At 40.3% G+C, this 18,702-nt stretch overlaps 2 protein-coding genes across 3 annotated transcripts; one reads left to right on the top strand and one right to left on the bottom strand.

Annotated features, from left to right (window-relative positions):
• Window positions 1-1,280: 1,280 nt before the first annotated feature.
• LOC128218504 (uncharacterized) lies at window positions 1,281-5,842 on the top strand. Of its 2 annotated transcripts, none has more exons than XM_052926177.1 (2): window positions 1,281-1,359; window positions 2,604-5,842. In XM_052926177.1, the coding sequence occupies exon 2, from the start codon at window positions 2,689-2,691 to the stop codon at window positions 3,634-3,636; it is 948 nt and encodes a 315-aa protein (XP_052782137.1). In that variant the 5' UTR covers window positions 1,281-1,359; window positions 2,604-2,688; the 3' UTR covers window positions 3,637-5,842. The 2 variants fall into 2 exon arrangements, with proteins under 2 accessions (XP_052782137.1, XP_052782136.1); XM_052926176.1 differs by having other exon boundaries at window positions 1,316-1,445.
• Window positions 5,843-13,074: 7,232 nt separating this feature from the next.
• On the bottom strand, window positions 13,075-18,702 carry LOC128215852 (forkhead box protein E1-like). The gene is made up of 4 exons (XM_052922463.1): window positions 18,564-18,702; window positions 14,430-14,651; window positions 13,970-14,159; window positions 13,075-13,711 (listed from the first exon to the last, which is right to left on the bottom strand). Exons 1-4 carry the CDS (start codon window positions 18,700-18,702, stop codon window positions 13,075-13,077), a joined length of 1,188 nt encoding a protein of 395 aa, XP_052778423.1.

The following is an 18,702-nucleotide window of genomic DNA, read 5'->3' as shown; positions in this document are numbered from 1 at the left end:
ATTTTCACGGGTTATCCTTGACCGCAAGGTCTAAAGAGATACATACATACATCCTGGAAGAAATACGTTATAAAAATGTACGAACATGGTTAATAATGCCCCACAATCTCATTTAAAATCACTGTAGGAACGAACCTTCATGCTCATATTACCTTATTATAAATGCTAACGACAGCATGGGAATGAGTCATGAAAGTATGTTAGATACTAAAGGCCATGTAAGTCTAAATGCAAATGGTTAAAATGTCCATCGAGGCATTTCGGGGTATTTGTCACCATCCTGTGACAGCCAGTTTTCCTCTGCAAGTTTTCTTAGCGCTCGTACGCCATAACTTAGAAAAGTTTCTTTGTTTGAAGGAAACCATAAATTTAAAAAAAAACTTTTTATTGTAAATACATGATTTGCTCGAAGACAGAAAATATAGCATTATCGTATATTTGTAATGAGCTGAAATAAAAGTTTATTACAGAATATCCATGATGTATATCGTCTGTTTATGAAATTTATAGTCGCCTCACAAACATATTGTCTGAAAACTCCGATAAATTCACAAGAGTCAGGTGGCGAGTGTCAATAGCCGTATATATGTCATGTGGCACCATATGTGCTGCCATTTAGTGTCATAAAACAGAATCCAGAATAAAAGGATGTTTATGTTGAAAAACAACAATCGAAACATATTTTAAGTGAACACATACGCCAAAATGCAAGTTAAACTTTTTAGGGCACGCAACTGCGTTGTTAACTTTTTTGAGTTTGAATAGTCCAATTTTATATGATCATATTGTTCATAGAACTTTACAAAAACATGCTTTATGTGCAGTGGTATGATTAAATATTGCTAAATCAAAACATGGATCTGTGGTTTATAGGTCCGTGATCAAAAGAACCCCTGGTTTCTTATCAGATGAACGGATTTTAAAACACAAAAAAAACACAAACACCGTTTATTCTCCTTTACATAGGTAAAATTTGACAGCGTGAACATATCGACATGAACAAGGTCCAAGAACATTGTTCCCGGGTCAACACGCCACACTTATTACCAACCGGAATGACCGACAACAATATAGACGTTGGCGGATAGCAAAATTGAGAACGATGCGCGCATTGTGTAGGCCGTTTGGCGCGAGTTACGCGTTTCGACTCGACTCTATCCTGGCTGCCTGGGACCAATAACAAACCCTTTAATAATCTTACTCCCAGATCCTTCAAAACAAACGCCCAAAGACGCAGATTTGCAGAATCATAAGTGGAGTGTAACCTACTAACTTGTGGACTGGGTTACTGCCCTTATATATAATTTTGTCATTAATTTAATATTTTAATAGTTTCGTTTTCGCCATTGAGGCCAGAGGGTATGTAAAATTAAAGCGTTTGGGTGTCCCACTTCAAGTTTTTGGTACATGTAAGAATTAGAAAAGAAGCAAACAAGAAAATAATGGTATGCCGTTATTATGATTATTGATATTTACGAGTTCCACTAAATACAAATCATAGTAGCGCGGGTATGTTACAAGTTCCCTTCGACCCAAGCAATAGCTAGTTTTGTCATGATGTACAGATACTGAATATCAAATCTTAAAGCGAAATCTGATAACAGACGATGTGAAAGTCTATCTGACAGAAGGTAAAGTCTGAATATTTTTAGTTGGACTGACGAAACCTTTTTTTTTCTCAGATTTACAATTATGAAGAATAATTTTCATATTAGTTAATATTCCAATTTTTGTTTTGTTTTGTTTATATGTTTAATTGAGGCTGTATAAGCGCTATTTAAAGAGTGGCTTAATAGAAGCACCAGTGTGAGTTGCTCTAGCAGTATGGGGTCGATTACACATTTTATTTTAGAAATATCCATATCATACCTGCGCAGTAATATCTGGCAAGCTAAAAAATATCAATTAGTCTAGTTGTCCTGAAGTTTGAAGTCATGGGCTAGTTTGTTTTCTTGATTTTTTTGCAAGAGAACAGTATTAATTAAGTAGGGGTGGGGGGGGGGAGGATTCATTTTATTACATTTAAAAAAGCAACATTAACAATGAGAGTTCCCTTTCGTTATTTTTTTTACTTTCAATTTAATATTGAAAAGCAAACATATGGTTTTGCAGTACATAAAGATGGTAAATGCAACATGCAACACAGACAATAGTTTAGTAATTCATTTAATGTTTCACAATTTAAAATAAATATGCAATATTTGGTTAGTTGATTTTGGAATGGGACTTATGCCAAACCTCTAAACTCAATTTTAGGTATTTCAGCAGAAATAGCTTTCAATCCTTAATTTTTATCATTTTGTAATTTTTCAAAATAATAAAGACATTTGCAAAATGATTAACATGACACGATTGGGAGCCTTAGCCTTTTCAGTAGTTTTAGGGTTGTTGTTTTTCTAGGTTGTCAACATAACCTATTTGGTTTTTATAACCATTTACTATTATTTTTAATGAAATGCAATCCCTTTATTGTTCAATTATTGGTTAAATGACAACCAGTGTTGATTGATCCATCATCATTGAATGTAGCAGCACATCCACATTACTCCAATGAACATTCAGTTATTGTTGTTGTATTATTTGTTTGTTTCTTTTACATTCAGTAAAGACAGCATGGGGAATGATGAAGCATAAAATGAATCACACCATATTGCAAATAAAAACAGATTGAGCTACTCATTGACAGCCATGGCAGACGTGTGTATTCGGATGTGTGACTCTATGCACCACATTCCCCTGCGGATCCTGTGTGTCATCATCGCTCTTCTGCAAGGCAGCGTCCTCAACTACTACCTTGTGAAGCACAAGAATGTCTCCTGGTATGCCTGGATAGTTGCTGACATCGCAATTCTCCTCTTGTTTGTGACAGCATTTATTATTTCCTATAAACACTTAAAGTTAGCAAGCAAATCATCACAACCTAAAGCCCCTATACAAACAGGCTCCTTGCCTCTAGCTTATATTGTCTGGTTAGTTTACAGTGTTATTCTTGCAGCAAGAGTTGCCATCATTTTTAGAGATTTTGCCTGGCAATTAGATGAAGAGGACTTCTTTGGTCCGAATACATTAAAAATCAACATCTCAATGGCTGCGTTTGTGTTCCTACTATTGCTATTAAGCCATCATGATGCAGGAATTGACTCGGAAAGAAAACATGCAATACTTGAGATTACAGGAACTGTGGTCTTTGACATTCTAGACTCAATTGATGTTCTTGACATCATGTTCGAGAAATCAGCAGTAGACAACTTTCCAGCCCACTTGGACACAGCAATACTGATCATCGCTTGCGTTAACCTAGTCCTACCGACCCTGCCTTTAATGACACTCAGCAAGGCCCATTTTGGCCACAGATTTATTCCACGTGAGATTACTATCCTGCACAAAATAATGATAGTGTTTTTCGTGAATCTCCCTCTACTGGCTATCCGACTGGTGCTCTGGCACTTGTTAAGTTTGGACATCTCCATATTTCCTGTGAAGAACCTTATCGTTATATTTCTTGTATTCCATTACCTGTACGAGAAGCGTAGAGAGGATCTTAAACGACAGGAGGCAGACAACACTGATGGAGTGGAAGAAAACTGTGAGATAGAAGGTCCATCAATGGAAGGGTTTAGGTTAAGCTGCAAGTGATCATTTGAACTCTTTGGGCAGTAAACGCTTCCATAAGCTTGCATTTACATGTTTTCTTGACCTTTTTACCTTTTACGTGCATGTATATGCATTTTACAAAGCAAGGCTAATGTATACAGTGTGAAGTTTTAATTCTAAAATTAGCCTTTCAATAACATTTGTTTATACATGTATATTTTTGTTTGAATCTTTAATATGTTTTAACTGTGCATTATGTTAACATTTATATGTTCAACTTGTTCATATATAATTGAAAGATTTAAATGAAACTTTCTTTGTTATTGATAATTTTTCTAATATGCCATAGTCCTTAGCATAAGTATTATTTTGTAGTATTTAAGAAGTGAACCATGTACATGCATGATATTTAATAATTTCAAAATGTCTCATTTATATTCTAGTTCATAGTAAAGAAATATAATCTAAGTACAAAATTCAATAAAAGTATAACATTTCAATCAATTGGATTTTTTTGCTTCTGAATGACTTTTTGTTCTTCATGAACTTATTAACATGTAAAGTTAAACTGTATTATTTAAACTATCTTTCCAAAATAAATAAAGAATTTTCTGTAAAAAAAAAGATTTCAGGTTTGTTTCAAGACGAAGCTCTTCTGTAGGTAATTACACAAACTTGGGCTGAGGATACCAATTAATGATTACACACCATTTTGAAAAGGTTGAATTATATTAAGAATGTAATGAAGTAATTTATATAACTTTTTCAGTTAAAATATCTGGATCAATTTTTGAGCATTTTCCATACAACAAGATAGAGTAAATTTACAGACAATTTACATTTAACACTTCTTGAATTAAAGTGTGAAAATAAGATATGGTTGTCGTTAACTGGTAAGTTAAAAATACTTTTATTACTGTTCAGCCCTGCTTTAAGTTTCCAGTATTAAAACTGCAATTGTATGTTAACTGCTCTTGTTCAAGTAATTTCTTTCCTTCATTGATGATTTTTGATATTAATGAAATCTTGCCATTTTAATGTGGGCCATGTCTCGACTCATTTGTTCTGTATCTTGTGAAGAATGGAATGATGCCTTTGCCACTGCATTTACCCTCTATGTGTTCATTGTATATGAGTTTGTTAATGTGTTCACATGTATTGTGTATATGCCTTTATTGAAGTGCCTGCAGCCGTATTCATAAAGCATCTTAAGTCATTTCCTATCTTAAGGCGATTTCTTAACATTTTCATAGTCAAGTTAAAAGAAATGTGTAACTGTTTTTAACACTACTGTATGGGGGTTATCAATAAGGTCAATGAGAATAAGATATTTTGGAAATTCAGCATTTTTTGTTTCATATGCTTAACGAGATACTCAAATTAGGAAATGACTTAAGAAGTTTAAGGTGTACCACCCCTGAGGTGTAGCTCAATAGTGTTAAATGCCACTGTGTTTGTTCAGGGTCACTATTCCTTTAGTCAGATGACATTTTATGTTTGAGGAGCTAATAGTTATAGTTAAAGGATCTAAGTTTAATCATCTTAAATATATATACACATCACTTCCTTAACTTATTTTTATTTTTATGCTTTCATCAATTCAAAATGCACTGATAAGTACCCAAAACAAAATATGACACTAAGATATTTTCAAGTTACAACTAAGGTCACTATTGAACGATGACTGCTCTAGCAAATTAAGATCATTAAATACATTTGCACATTCATTTATATAAATGTACATTCTCGGCATAGTTTGTATTTTTATATGACTCTTCGTTAAGTACAGTTATTTGTAGTTTAGGGCTGTTCTTTATGTTACTACTCATAAGTGCATTAACATTCACATTTTCTGCACTAAATTCTTTCCAATCGTCGTACATGCATCTTATCTTTTTGCCATTTTATCATTGAACGATTATTTTGATTTGGATATTTAGTATGTATGTTTTTAAATTGAGCTCACATTTGCAATTTGAAAGCCTAATTATGAAGTTTTATTTGATTGTTTTATGTGTGTAAAATATCTTGCTTTCTAGGATTTAACATTGGCCTTTTTTATTTTTTTCTGTTGTGTAATAGTACATGTTTAAACATGTCATAGTTTTAGTATACTCATACACATGCAATGAACTTTCCCATGCGGTTTGTATTCGATAATTAGCCGTGATTTGCCTCTGCAGTTTTGCTGGTTTAGCCCAATATGATTCTGCCATAGATTACAATAAAGAAGAAGTTTTCTAAACTACACATGTGTCAGTGGTTATGAACAGAAACCCAAGAAAAATGAAAGGTATTCTTAAGTTTTCAGTTTATTCATTAGTAACTCGATTGGGACGAAATCTGATAGAATCAATACGTTACTTATTCTAATACTGGAGCCGTATAGCATAAAGGTTCATTGTGAAATTTTCAACTAATTAATTTTTTAGATTTAAAAAAAAAATACCCTCTATTTTTCATCATATTCATTCATATGCCTTTTTATTTGGATCTTTTTCCACGCTTATTTACATGTCTTTGGCGTTAAAACATTGTTAATTTTCTTAAATTCAACATAGGAAGAAGTATTTCTTCACTAACTTGAAAACGTTCTACAAGATATCTATGGATGTGGCCCTTGTAGTTTAAAGCTAGTACTGGTTTGTAATCTGTGTATGTGTGCTTTACACAGCGTAGGTAAAACAACCAAGAGGTCTCTTCATAATGGGCTAGGGTATCCAACCCGGATCACCGTCTATCTCACTCGGATTCGTTAGTTCTGGTAACATGTTGATTCGACTGGCCATTGCAGTCATTACAACCTCATGTTACTTATGTAATTAAAAAAACATGTCGTGATAGCATCATAGTATGCTCAAGTCATAATGCAGCCAATGGACATGACAGACCTGAATAAACTCAACCCTACAGCTAAACATCAATGGCCTCGACACGATAAAGAACAAGGGCAGCTCTAACCAGTGTTACATTCTGTCGTTGTACAAAAAACCCACCACTTCACACGGCATATGGTGTTGTAAATTAAACATTTACCCAAACTATCCATTAATGGAGACACAAAGTTAGAACATTTTGAGTATCTGTCTGTATGTTAGCATCATTATTATTTATTTTGCAAGTCATAACGTTGTTTTTTTATTTAACGGACGTCGACCAACTACAGATCTTGAGAGATCCCTGGAAAGATGTAACTTTTAACAAAAACTGTACTTTCCATTCAAAGGCTAAGGTCAAACATGGAAGGCAACGCATCGTGACATGGAATTCATGCCGTGCCTTGTCTTTGCCATAGCTCAATGTGAATGTGTGGCTATGAACCTCAGTGTGTATGTGTAGCAAGGGAACTTAGTGTGTAAGTGTGGCTATGGACCTCAGTGTTTATGTGAGGCTAAGTACCTCGGCATGTATGTGTGGCTATGGATGTCAGTGTGTATGTGTGGCTAAGGACCTCGGCGTGTATGTGTGGCTATGGACCTCAGTGTTTATGTGAGGCTAAGTACCTCGGCATGTATGTGTGGCTATGGATGTCAGTGTGTATGTGTGGCTAAGGACCTCGGCGTGTATGTGTGGCTATGGACCTCGGCATGTATGTGTGGCTATGGACCTCAGTGTTTAAGTGTGGCTATGGACCTCGGCATGTATGTGTGGCAAGGGACCTCAGTGTTAATGTGTGGCTAAGGACCTCGGCATGTATGTGTGGCTAGGGACCTCAGTGTTAATGTGTGGCTAAGGACCTCGGCATATATGTGTGGCTATGGACCTCGGCATATATGTGTGGCTAAGGACCTCAGTGTGTAAGTGTGCCTATGGACCTCAGTGTGTAAGTGTGGCTAAGGACCTCAGTGTGTATGTAAGGACCTCAGTGTGTATGTGTGGCTAAGGACCTCAGTGTGTAAGTGTGCCTATGGACCTCAGTGTGTAAGTGTGGCTAAGGACCTCAGTGTGTATGTGTGGCTAGGGACCTCAGTGTGTAAGTGTGGCTAAAGACCTCAATGTGCATGTGTGGCTATGGACCTCAGTGTGTAACTGTGGCTAAAGACCTCAGTGTGCATGTGTGGCTAGGGACCTCAGTGTGTAAGTGTGGCTATGGACCTCAGTGTGTATGCCTGGCTAGGGACCTCAGTGTGTATGTGTGGCTATGGACCTCAGTGTGTAAGTGTGGCTAAGGACCTCAGTGTGCAAGTGTGGCTATGGACCTCAGTGTGCAAGTGTGGCTAAGGACCTCAGTGTGTAAGTGTGGCTAAGGACCTCAGTGTGTATGTGTGGTTAAGAACCTCAGTGTGTAAGTGTACCTATGGACCTCAGTGTGAAAGTGTGGCTAAGGACCTCAGTGTGTATGTTTGGCTAGGGACCTCAGTGTGAAAGTGTGGCTAAGGACCTCAGTGTGTATGTGTGGCTAGGGACCTCAGTGTGTAAGTGTGGCTATGGATCTAAGTGTGTAAGTGTGGCTAAAGACTTCAGTGTGCATGTGTGGCTAGGGACCTCAGTGTGCAAGTGTCGCTGTGGACCTCAATGTGTATGCCTGGCTAGGGACCTCAGTGTGTATGCCTGGCTAGGGACCTCGGTGTGTATGTGTGGCTATAAACCTCAGTGTGTAAGTGTGGCTAGGGACCTCAGTGTGCATGTGTGGCTAGGGACCTTAATGCGTATGTGTGGCTAGGGACCTCAGTGTGTATGCCTGGCTAGGGACCTCAGTGTGTATGTGTGGCTAGGAGCCTCGGTGTGTATGCCTGGCTAGGGACCTTAGTGTGTATGTGTGGCTATGGACATCAGTGTGTATGCCTGGCTAGGGACCTCAGAGTGTATGTGTGGCTAGGAGCCTCGGTGTGTATGTGTGGCTAGGGACCTTAGTGTGTATATGTGGTTAGGGACCTCGGTGTGTATGTGTGGCTAGGAACCTCAGTATGTATGTTTGGCTAGGGACCTCAGTGTATATGTGTGGCTAGGGACCTCAGTGTATATGTGTGGCTAGGAACCTCAGATTGTATGTGTGGCTAGGGACCTCAGTGTGTATGTGTGGCTATGGACCTCAGTGTGTATGTGTTGCTAGGGACCTCAGTGTGTTTGTGTGGCTAGGGACCTCAGTGTGTTTGTGTGGCTAAGGTCCTCAGTGTGTATGTGTGGCTAGGAACCTCAGTGTGTATGTGTTGCTATAGACCTCAGTGTTAATGTGTGGCTATAGACCTCAGTATTAATGTGTGGCTAGGGACCTCAGTGTGTAAGTGTGGCTAAGGTCCTCAGTGTGTATGTGTGGCTAGGAACCTCAGTGTGTATGTGTTGCTATAGACCTCAGTGTTAATGTGTGGCTATAGACCTTAGTATTAATGTGTGGCTAGGAACATCAATGTGTATGTGTGGCTAGGGACCTCAGTGTGCATGTGTGGCTAGGGACCTCAGTGTGCATGTGTGGCTAGGGACCTCAGTGTGTATGTGTTGCTATAGACCTCAGTGTTAATGTGTGACTATAGACCTTAGTATTAATGTGTGGCTAGGAACATCAATGTGTATGTTTGGCTAGGGACCTCAGTGTGTATGTGTGGCTAGGGACCTCAGTGTGTTTGTGTGGCTAAGGTCCTCAGTGTGTATGTGTGGCTAGGAACCTCAGTGTGTATGTGTTGCTATAGACCTCAGTGTTAATGTGTGGCTATAGACCTTAGTATTAATGTGTGGCTAGGAACATCAATGTGTATGTGTGGCTGGGGACGTCAGTGTGTATGTGTGGCTAGGGACCTCAGTGTTAATGTGTGGCTAGGGACCTCAGTGTGTAAGTGTGGCTAAGGACCTCAGTGTGCAAGTGTGGCTATGGACCTCAGTGTGCAAGTGTGGCTAAGGACCTCAGTGTGTAAGTGTGGTTAAGGACCTCAGTGTGTATGTGTGGCTAAGAACCTCAGTGTGTAAGTGTACCTATGGACCTCAGTGTGAAAGTGTGGCTAAGGACCTCAGTGTGTATGTGTGGCTAGGGACCTCAGTGTGAAAGTGTGGCTAAGGACCTCAGTGTGTATGTGTGGCTAGGGACCTCAGTGTGTAAGTGTGGCTATGGATCTAAGTGTGTAAGTGTGGCTAAAGACTTCAGTGTGCATGTGTGGCTAGGGACCTCAGTGTGCAAGTGTCGCTGTGGACCTCAATGTGTATGCCTGGCTAGGGACCTCAGTGTGTATGCCTGGCTAGGGACCTCGGTGTGTATGTGTGGCTAGGGACCTCAGTGTGTAAGTGTGGCTAGGGACCTCAGTGTGCATGTGTGGCTAGGGACCTTAATGCGTATGTGTGGCTAGGGACCTCAGTGTGTATGCCTGGCTAGGGACCTCAGTGTGTATGTGTGGCTAGGAGCCTCGGTGTGTATGCCTGGCTAGGGACCTTAGTGTGTATGTGTGGCTATGGACATCAGTGTGTATGCCTGGCTAGGGACCTCAGTGTGTATGTGTGGCTAGGAGCCTCGGTGTGTATGTGTGGCTAGGGACCTTAGTGTGTATATGTGGTTAGGGACCTCGGTGTGTATGTGTGGCTAGGAACCTCAGTATGGATGTTTGGCTAGGGACCTCAGTGTATATGTGTGGCTAGGGACCTCAGTGTATATGTGTGGCTAGGAACCTCAGATTGTATGTGTGGCTTTGGACCTCAGTGTGTATGTGTGGCTATGGACCTCAGAGTGTATGTGTTGCTAGGGACCTCAGTGTGTTTGTGTGGCTAGGGACCTCAGTGTGTTTGTGTGGTTAAGGTCCTCAGTGTGTATGTGTGGCTAGGAACCTCAGTGTGTATGTGTTGCTATAGACCTCAGTGTTAATGTGTGGCTATAGACCTCAGTATTAATGTGTGGCTAGGGACCTCAGTGTGTAAGTGTGGCTAAGGTCCTCAGTGTGTATGTGTGGCTAGGAACCTCAGTGTGTATGTGTTGCTATAGACCTCAGTGTTAATGTGTGGCTATAGACCTTAGTATTAATGTGTGGCTAGGAACATCAATGTGTATGTGTGGCTGGGGACGTCAGTGTGTATGTGTGGCTAGGGACCTCAGTGTTAATGTGTGGCTAGGGACCTCAGTGTGTAAGTGTGGCTATGGACCTCAGGGTGTATGTGTGGCTAGGGACCTCGGTGTGTATGTGTGGCTGGGGACCTCGGTGTGTATGTGTGGCTAGGGCCCTCAGTGTGTATGTGTGGCTATGGTCCTCAGTGTGTAAGTGTGGCTATGGACCTCAGTGTGTATGTGTGGCTTGGGACCTCAGTGTGTAAGTGTGGATAGGGACCTCAATGTGTATGTGAGGCTAGGGACCTCAGTGTGTATGTGTGGCTTGGGACCTCAGTGTGTATGTGTGGCTAGGGTCCTCAGTGTGTAAGTGTGGCTATGGACCTCAGTGTGTATGTGTGGCTATGGACCTCAGTGTGTATGTGTGGCTTGGGACCTCAGTGTGTATGTGTGGCTAGGGACCTCAATGTGTATGTGAGGCTAGGGACCTCAGTGTGTATGTGTGGCTAGGGACCTCAGTGTGTATGTGTGGCTAGGGACCTCAGTGTGTATGTGTGTTTAGGGACCTCAGTGTTAATGTGTGGCTATGGACCTCGGTGTGTATGTGTGGCTAGGGACCTCGGTGTGTATGTGTGGCTAGGGACCTCTGTGTGTATGTGTGGCTAGGGACCTCAGTGTTAATGTGTGGCTAGGGACCTCAGTGTTAATGTGTGGCTAGGGACCTCGGTGTGTATGTGTGGCTAGGGACCTCAGTGTGTATGTGTGGCTAGGGACCTCAGTGTGTATGTGTGGCTAGGGACCTCGGTGTGTATGTGTGGCTAGGGACCTCAGTGTGTATGTGTGGCTAGGGACCTCCGTGTTAATGTGTGGCTAGGGACCTCGGTGTGTATGTGTGGCTAGGGACCTCAGTGTGTATGTTTGGCTAGGGACCTCCGTGTTAATGTGTGGCTAGGGACCTCGGTGTGTATGTGTGGCTAGGGACCTCGGTGTGTATGTGTGGGTAAGGACCTCAGTGTGTATGTGTGGCTAGTGACCTCAGTGTTAATGTGTGGCTAGGGACCTCAGTGTTAATGTGTGGCTAGGGACCTTAGTGTGTATGTGTGGCTAGGGACCTCAGTGTGTATGTGTGGCTAGTGACCTCAGTGTGTATGTGTGGCTCTGGACCTCAGTTAGTATGTGTGGCTAGGGACCTCAGTGTGTATGTGTGGCTAGGGACCTCACTGTGTATGTGTGGTTAGGGACCTCAGTGTGCAAGTGTGGCTAGGGACCTCAGTGTGTATGTGTGGCTAGGGACCTCACTGTGTATGTGTGGCTAGGGACCTGAGTGTGCAAGTGTGGCTAGGGACCTCAGTGTGTATGTGTGGCTATTCACCTCAGGTCAGCGAGAATAGCCCTCACATTTGTGATGATTTAATCAATCAATTTCATATGCAATAAACATGCGTTAGAGGATCTATCTGTTTTGGGTTTTTCAGATGATTCATCTTTTTAACAATTGTGTAGGCTTAAAAGAGTAACATGCATATTCTTGTACATTGTACCAAATTAAGGGGAATATGTAGACGAATTTGATAAACAGTTGGAATGTTTAATATAGCACAACCGCATTTACAAACAAATATTGTAATATTCAAATCATATATTTGTATCCATGAATTAATACAACAATAGTTACATGTACATCTCATTAATGACTAAAATCCAGAAAAATATTGACATCCCATGTCTGTTTGTGTCCATAATTTTTCAATCTTCATACAGAAAACAAAACAGAAGAATAAGAACAACACAAACTCTGTTGTCCTATACTTATAAATACCGAGACGTTTGTCCCATTCAATTACCCATTTTATCGTACCAATAAAGGGAGTAGGCGGGTAATAAAAGCAATTGGAATGGTGAATAAGGCACGGATAAATTCAAGTCATATCAAGTTATCAACATTGCTCTTAATTTTGAATACAAAATAATATTTTGAAAATATAACTAACAATCAAACATCTACAAAACAATTCATTAAGATATATCTAAAAAAATCAATTCAAGTTGTATAATGAAATAACGATTCATTATGCGTTTGTTATGCTTATTCTTCACGCCGAAAACAAAACGGAAGAATAAGAATAAAACAGAAACAAATAGTGATGATATTACCTGGAATTTTAAATACTGCAGTCGTGTGCCCTTTCCGAAAAGAAATGAAAGAGCACACAATAACAATTTGAAAGGTTGCATGAATTATTTATATAAGGAAGAATGATGCTAGGACACTGTTGGACTGGTATAGCTTTGAAGGAAATAAATCATTACCATAATCATAAAGCCTTCATTGTCAAATAAGCATTTATGTAACAAGCATATATATATATATATAACTTCTATGATATCATTGAATATTTACAAGGTGATTTCATAAACAACACTTATTCAGCACATATAACCTTTCGATGTCAATCGTCACACTTTTGCTATATACATTTGATATTTCTGTACACGATCACGACTCGGAGTCACACTGATCACATGACACTGCCCCACATGCCCTGCCCATAGTACTGCTGTGTCTGGTAGAGCGACCCAGGCTTCACATCCGGTGGGGAGTTGCTGGAGCCGAGCCCACCGTAATTCGGCCACATGTAGAGGGGGTAGGGGGGAGGGGGCGGCACATACTGTTCCACTGGCTGTTCCGGGCGCTCTGTTGACAGGGGCATCATGTGACCGGACTGTTGCACGGGACCAGTGGTTGAGACGGGCGATATGCTGCGGAAGTAGGTCGGGGCGCACGTCTGGTTCATCGCTTCCGGTGAACTAGCGCAATCACTGTTAGCGAAGGACATTTCATGTGCTGATATCGGAGACAATGGTTCCTCGTTCCTGCCCGGAAGGACGTGTGTGTGATTGGGGTGGATGTAACCCGTCATAAACTGGTATGGCCAGGCTGCGTATGCGTTTGCGTTGTCGGTAAGGGTTGCCAATGGGCGCTGAGACGACGGTTGGTGGTCACCGGTCCTTTGTAGAGACGACTGCATGTAGTCGCAGCTGCCACCGAACATAGGGTGGCTGTTATCGAGAGCGCTACCGAAACCAAACTGCGGGTTTGCAAGGGTGTCTGGAATCGTCCGTGTACCCCGTTCTCGCTTCACGCCATTCTTGAACCTGGAAACAGAGCAGGGGATATCATTTGTTATTTTCATTTAATTTTCAACAAAAGTGAAGGTCCAAACGTCAATGTTCGTGTTTTCTTTTAATCAAAATAAGGCAACACATGTTAAAGCATTACAACACATACCCGAATTCATGTACCAAACAAGTTTTCTAGTAATGACAATGGGTAAAATGTTTGCTTGACTCGACTTCAAATCTTCGAAAATATACAAGCTTTATTATAGTGCCAATTGTTTCGCTGCAAATTACCTGTATCTGCGGCGGAGGAAGCTGCCATGGTCAAACATGTCCTCGTAGTCCGGATGTATACCCCAATCGTGGCCCTTGGCACCCGGCCGCCGCCCAAGCTTTACGAAGCAGTCGTTCAGCGCTAAATTGTGCCGGATGGAGCCTCGCCAACCCTTCTGGTTCCCGTGATCAGCGTAGTACGGAAACCGATCTGCAAATAAAACGATCAGCAATCATTATACGGTGTAACAATTTCACTTTTGTACAATAATATCAGATAAATTTATGAAACCGCTTAAACCAGTTGCATATCATCGTCAACAATAGCGAGTTATCAACTAAAACCCGTCATCAGTTTGATGTGATCATATAGGGTCAGTAGGCATTGTTTAAATCGACACCATTCTCTGCTGTCGTTGCAATTATATATATGGTCAAATGTTCAAAGTGTTGTATACAACCAAAATATGCCAGGACTCACCAGTAATGAACTTGTATATGTCGTTGAGGGAGCACTTCCTGTCGGGGGAGTTGGCGATAGCCATGCTGATGAGGGCGATGTAGCTGTACGGGGGTTTGCCACTCGCAACAGGACGTTTCCGCTTCCGGGACCTCCGTGCGCCCTCGTCATGGTTCACATTCTCGTTATTGTTGACGTCATCTGGTACGTGACGTTGCTGGTCCTCGGAGCTGGTGGAACTGTCTGTAAGTGAAATTAACATAATAAAGTCCGTCAATATATACACTATCACTTCAGTTGTTTTCGTTCTTGAAAACAACGGATAAATTTCAATTGTGTCCATATTGTTAACCTATCAAAATGCCTTCATATAATTGAATGGCTGTCAAATACCTACTAAGAACCAACACGGCCTTGTTACGGTTTAAAGTATCAGTACAAAATATAAGTTTCTGTTGTAATGATTTCACTTACCAAAACTGATTTTGATTCTAAGTAAAATTTCATTTAATTTCGGTACAGTTTGAAAGGGTATAATTTTGAGTTTTTTATTACTTATATCTTACAGCAGATGAAATGGTATTGGACATATAAATGCATAAAACGAGCGATAACACAGATAACTCGCTTATAGGTCCGTGTGTAAAGGGTGAAACGGGCATTGTTATGGTTACAAAGGGACAATGAAGATATAAAATTGGACTTTCAAGAGTCCTGCAAAAAATGAAATGGGAAAAGGATTAAACGGGCTCGGTATATGATGAATCGGTCCTGGTTAAGGATGAGACAGGCCTGGTAAATGGGAAAAAAACAAGAATAACACTGACATGGGTCTAGTACAATATACCTGGTGGGGTTAAAATCAAGGAGTTACCTAGCCTTGATAAAAAGGACCTGGTAAAGGATACTGGTATCATGGACACGAAAATGGATAACACGGACACGGTAATGGATAACACGGATCTAGAAAGGTGTTAAACGGGCCTGGTAAAGGATACTGGTATCATAGACACGGTAATTGATAACACGGGTCTAGGAAGGTATCATAGACACCGTAATGGATAACACGGGTCTAGGAAGGTATTAAACGGGCCTGGTAAAGGATATTGGTATTATAGACACGGTAATGGATAACACGGATCTAGAAAGGTATTAAACGGGCACAGTAAAAGATACTGGTATCATGGACACGGTAATGGATAACACGGGTCTAGAAAGGTATTAAACGGGTCTGGTAAGGGATACTGGTATCATAGACACGGTAATGGATAACACGGGTCTATAAAGGTATTAAACGAGTCTGGTAAAGGATACTGGTATCATGGACACGGTAATGGATAACACGGAATTAAGGTTTTAAACGGGCCTTGTAAAGGATACTGGTATCATGGACACGAAAATGGAAAACACGGACTTAAGGTATTAAACGGGTCTGGTAAAGGATACTGGTATTATGGACACGGTAATGGATAGCACGGGTCTGGAAAGGTATCAAACGGGCCTGGCAAAGGAAACTAGTACCATGGACACGGTAATGGATAGCACGGGTCTGGAAAGGTATCAAACGGGCCTGGTAAAGGAAACTAGTACCATGGACACGGTAATGGATAACACGGATCTAGAAAGGTATTAAACGGGCCCAGTAGAAGATGCTGGTATCATGGACACGGTAATGGATAACACGGATCAAGAAAGGTATCAAACGGGCCTGGGAAAGGATACTGGTATCATGGACACGAAAATGGATAACACGGATCTAGAAAGGTATCAAACGGGTCTGGTAAAGGATACTGGTATCATGGACACGGTAATGGATAACACGGGTCTGGAAAGGTATCAAACGGGCCTGGTAAAGGATACTGGTATCATGGACACGGTAATGGATAACACGGATCTGGAATGGTATAAAACGGGCCTGGTAAAGGATACTGGTATCATGGACACGGTAATGGATAACACGGATGTAGAAAGGTATAAAACGGGCCATGGAAAAGATGCTTGTATCATGGACACGGTAATGGATAACACGGATCTAGAAAGGTATAAAACGGGCCATGTAAAAGATGCTTGTATCATGGACACGGTAATGGATAACACGGATCTGGAAAGGTATTAAACGGGCCTTGTAAATGATACTGGTATCATGGACACGGTAATGGATAACACGGATCTGGAAAGATATTAAACGGGCCTGGTAAAGGACCAAGACTATGAGACTATAAGACTTTATGGACTAAACGGGCCAGGCAATGGATTACATGGATAAAGTGACAGGTGAAACGGTCATGACGAACGATTTCACGGACATGGTTAGGGATCTAAAGGGCATGGAAAGGGATAAAAACATACCTGGTCATCTGACTAGGGGCATTTTATAGGATTTTTTAAAGTTAAAACAAACCAGTTAAAACAATAATCGTTAAAGAATTAACCTAGTTTAACTGATAACCATGCTTTTTTTTAAATGAAGCTAATTATCAAAGGTTTCAACCAAACTTCATCCTCATTTGTAAAGAACTTTATGCCTTTATCAATGTTTAGTTTGCTCTAATTAGTTAAATTCAACATTGCTGTATGTTCCACATAAAGATTATGTGGGTGTGCTTACTAAGATCAACAAAGCACCTTTCAAAGACAAAACGGGTCTAGATAATGTAAAAATGGCCTCGCATAGATCAAAATATGGACAATCAGTCATTGTAAAAGACAAAGCGGACCTGAAACAAATGTACAAAGTACGAAGTTGTTCTTTATGATGACAATTAAGTGGATTTGGCATCAAAAAGGACCTGAATCACCACAATGCAGTGTGTTTGAAGAATAAATAGACATTGTAAACATGTTTCAGATTATCACTTAATACAGGTTTCAGTTGTTTTTGAGAGGCAATAGAACTACGTTAAAAGAATAGGAATAAATACAAGTGTCAAAATACTTATCATGTATAATCTGAACATGCAATTGTTCAGAACTTTGCTATAGTAAACAAGGTGATCAATGTCGTTGTTAACTTTTAAATGTAAACTATTTATTGATGCGCTTATGTATCTAAATAACAGTAGGACTTCTGAACGTCATGTCTCAACTCGTTTTTTTTCTCTCAAGTAACTATACATATTTCTTATTTGAAAAGATATCATCAAGTTGTACCCGAAGACATTTCCGTTGGAATTCAAATTTCAACCATAAAATCCTCAGGAGGATGGGCGGTGACATGGGGCCATAACTGATTTGGTTATGGAACAATATATGATCATTTTAAAGGATAAAAAGTCATTAATAATTTAATTGACCACAAATACAATAAAGGATATCATGATGGATCTGGGCCTGACTACACATTCAAATGGTAGTACAGAACGGGTCTGGCTACACAAAGTACGGGCCTAGGTTAAAATAACATAAGTGCACTTAAATGACACGAGACGAAGACGATTACCAGGCTCAAAGTCAAACGGACTGCACTGATGATTAGGGCAAAACCCGGACCTCATTATATAAGGCCGAAATGGGCACATTACTAACTAAACGGGTTTTGTTAAAACAATGCACATATGCTGTGTGTTCATCAACGGATCTAATAAGATGATGGTGTAACGGATTTGGCCTCAACTTCATGAAAAATCTTAAGCGTAACAAGTTTGGGTATTTTTTATTCCACCGGTTAAGCTATCTACTTCAAAACAAAGGTACCTAATTACACAAGTCCCAACATAATATGCGGTTACCTTTAGGCTCAAACGTATCATATCAATTACCCTATTTAAAGCTGCACTATCACTGACGCAGATTAAAAGTTTTGACAACTTTTCTATCTTTTGTCTTTGAACGAGCAAAATTGTGAAAATCCAGAAATATGCAAATCTGTGATCTGATCTTTTGTCAGCAATGTTTTATCATTGGTTTGCAGATATTTACGCAAAAATTGACTATTTCCAAGACAAAACAATAGTTGTAAAAGTTGTAAAACGGTGAATCTGTGAGAGTGCAGCTTAAATATTAAACAACAATCAAGCATACATTGTGTGTACTTATAGCATTTTATATGCTGACTTGTCGGTTATATTGACGTATTTTAATAAACAAAAAACGTATAATAAATAGCGATGCATCAAAATGCGGTGATGTCGTTTATTGTAAGTTTAATGTGCATACCAAACATGTCCTCATTGGAGCCGGTAGATGATATGCTGGTAGAGCCATGGTCACAGGGGTCATTCGTATGTCCGCCACCCACTGCCGGTGCGACTTCCGCTCCGTACGTCCCACGTGCATCATGTAACTCACTATTCAT

The sequence above is a fragment of the Mya arenaria genome, chromosome 14 (genome assembly GCF_026914265.1).
Source record: "Mya arenaria isolate MELC-2E11 chromosome 14, ASM2691426v1".
In the NCBI taxonomy this organism is placed as follows: Eukaryota; Metazoa; Mollusca; class Bivalvia; order Myida; family Myidae; genus Mya; species Mya arenaria.
This window is presented reverse-complemented; position numbering and strand designations above follow the sequence as displayed.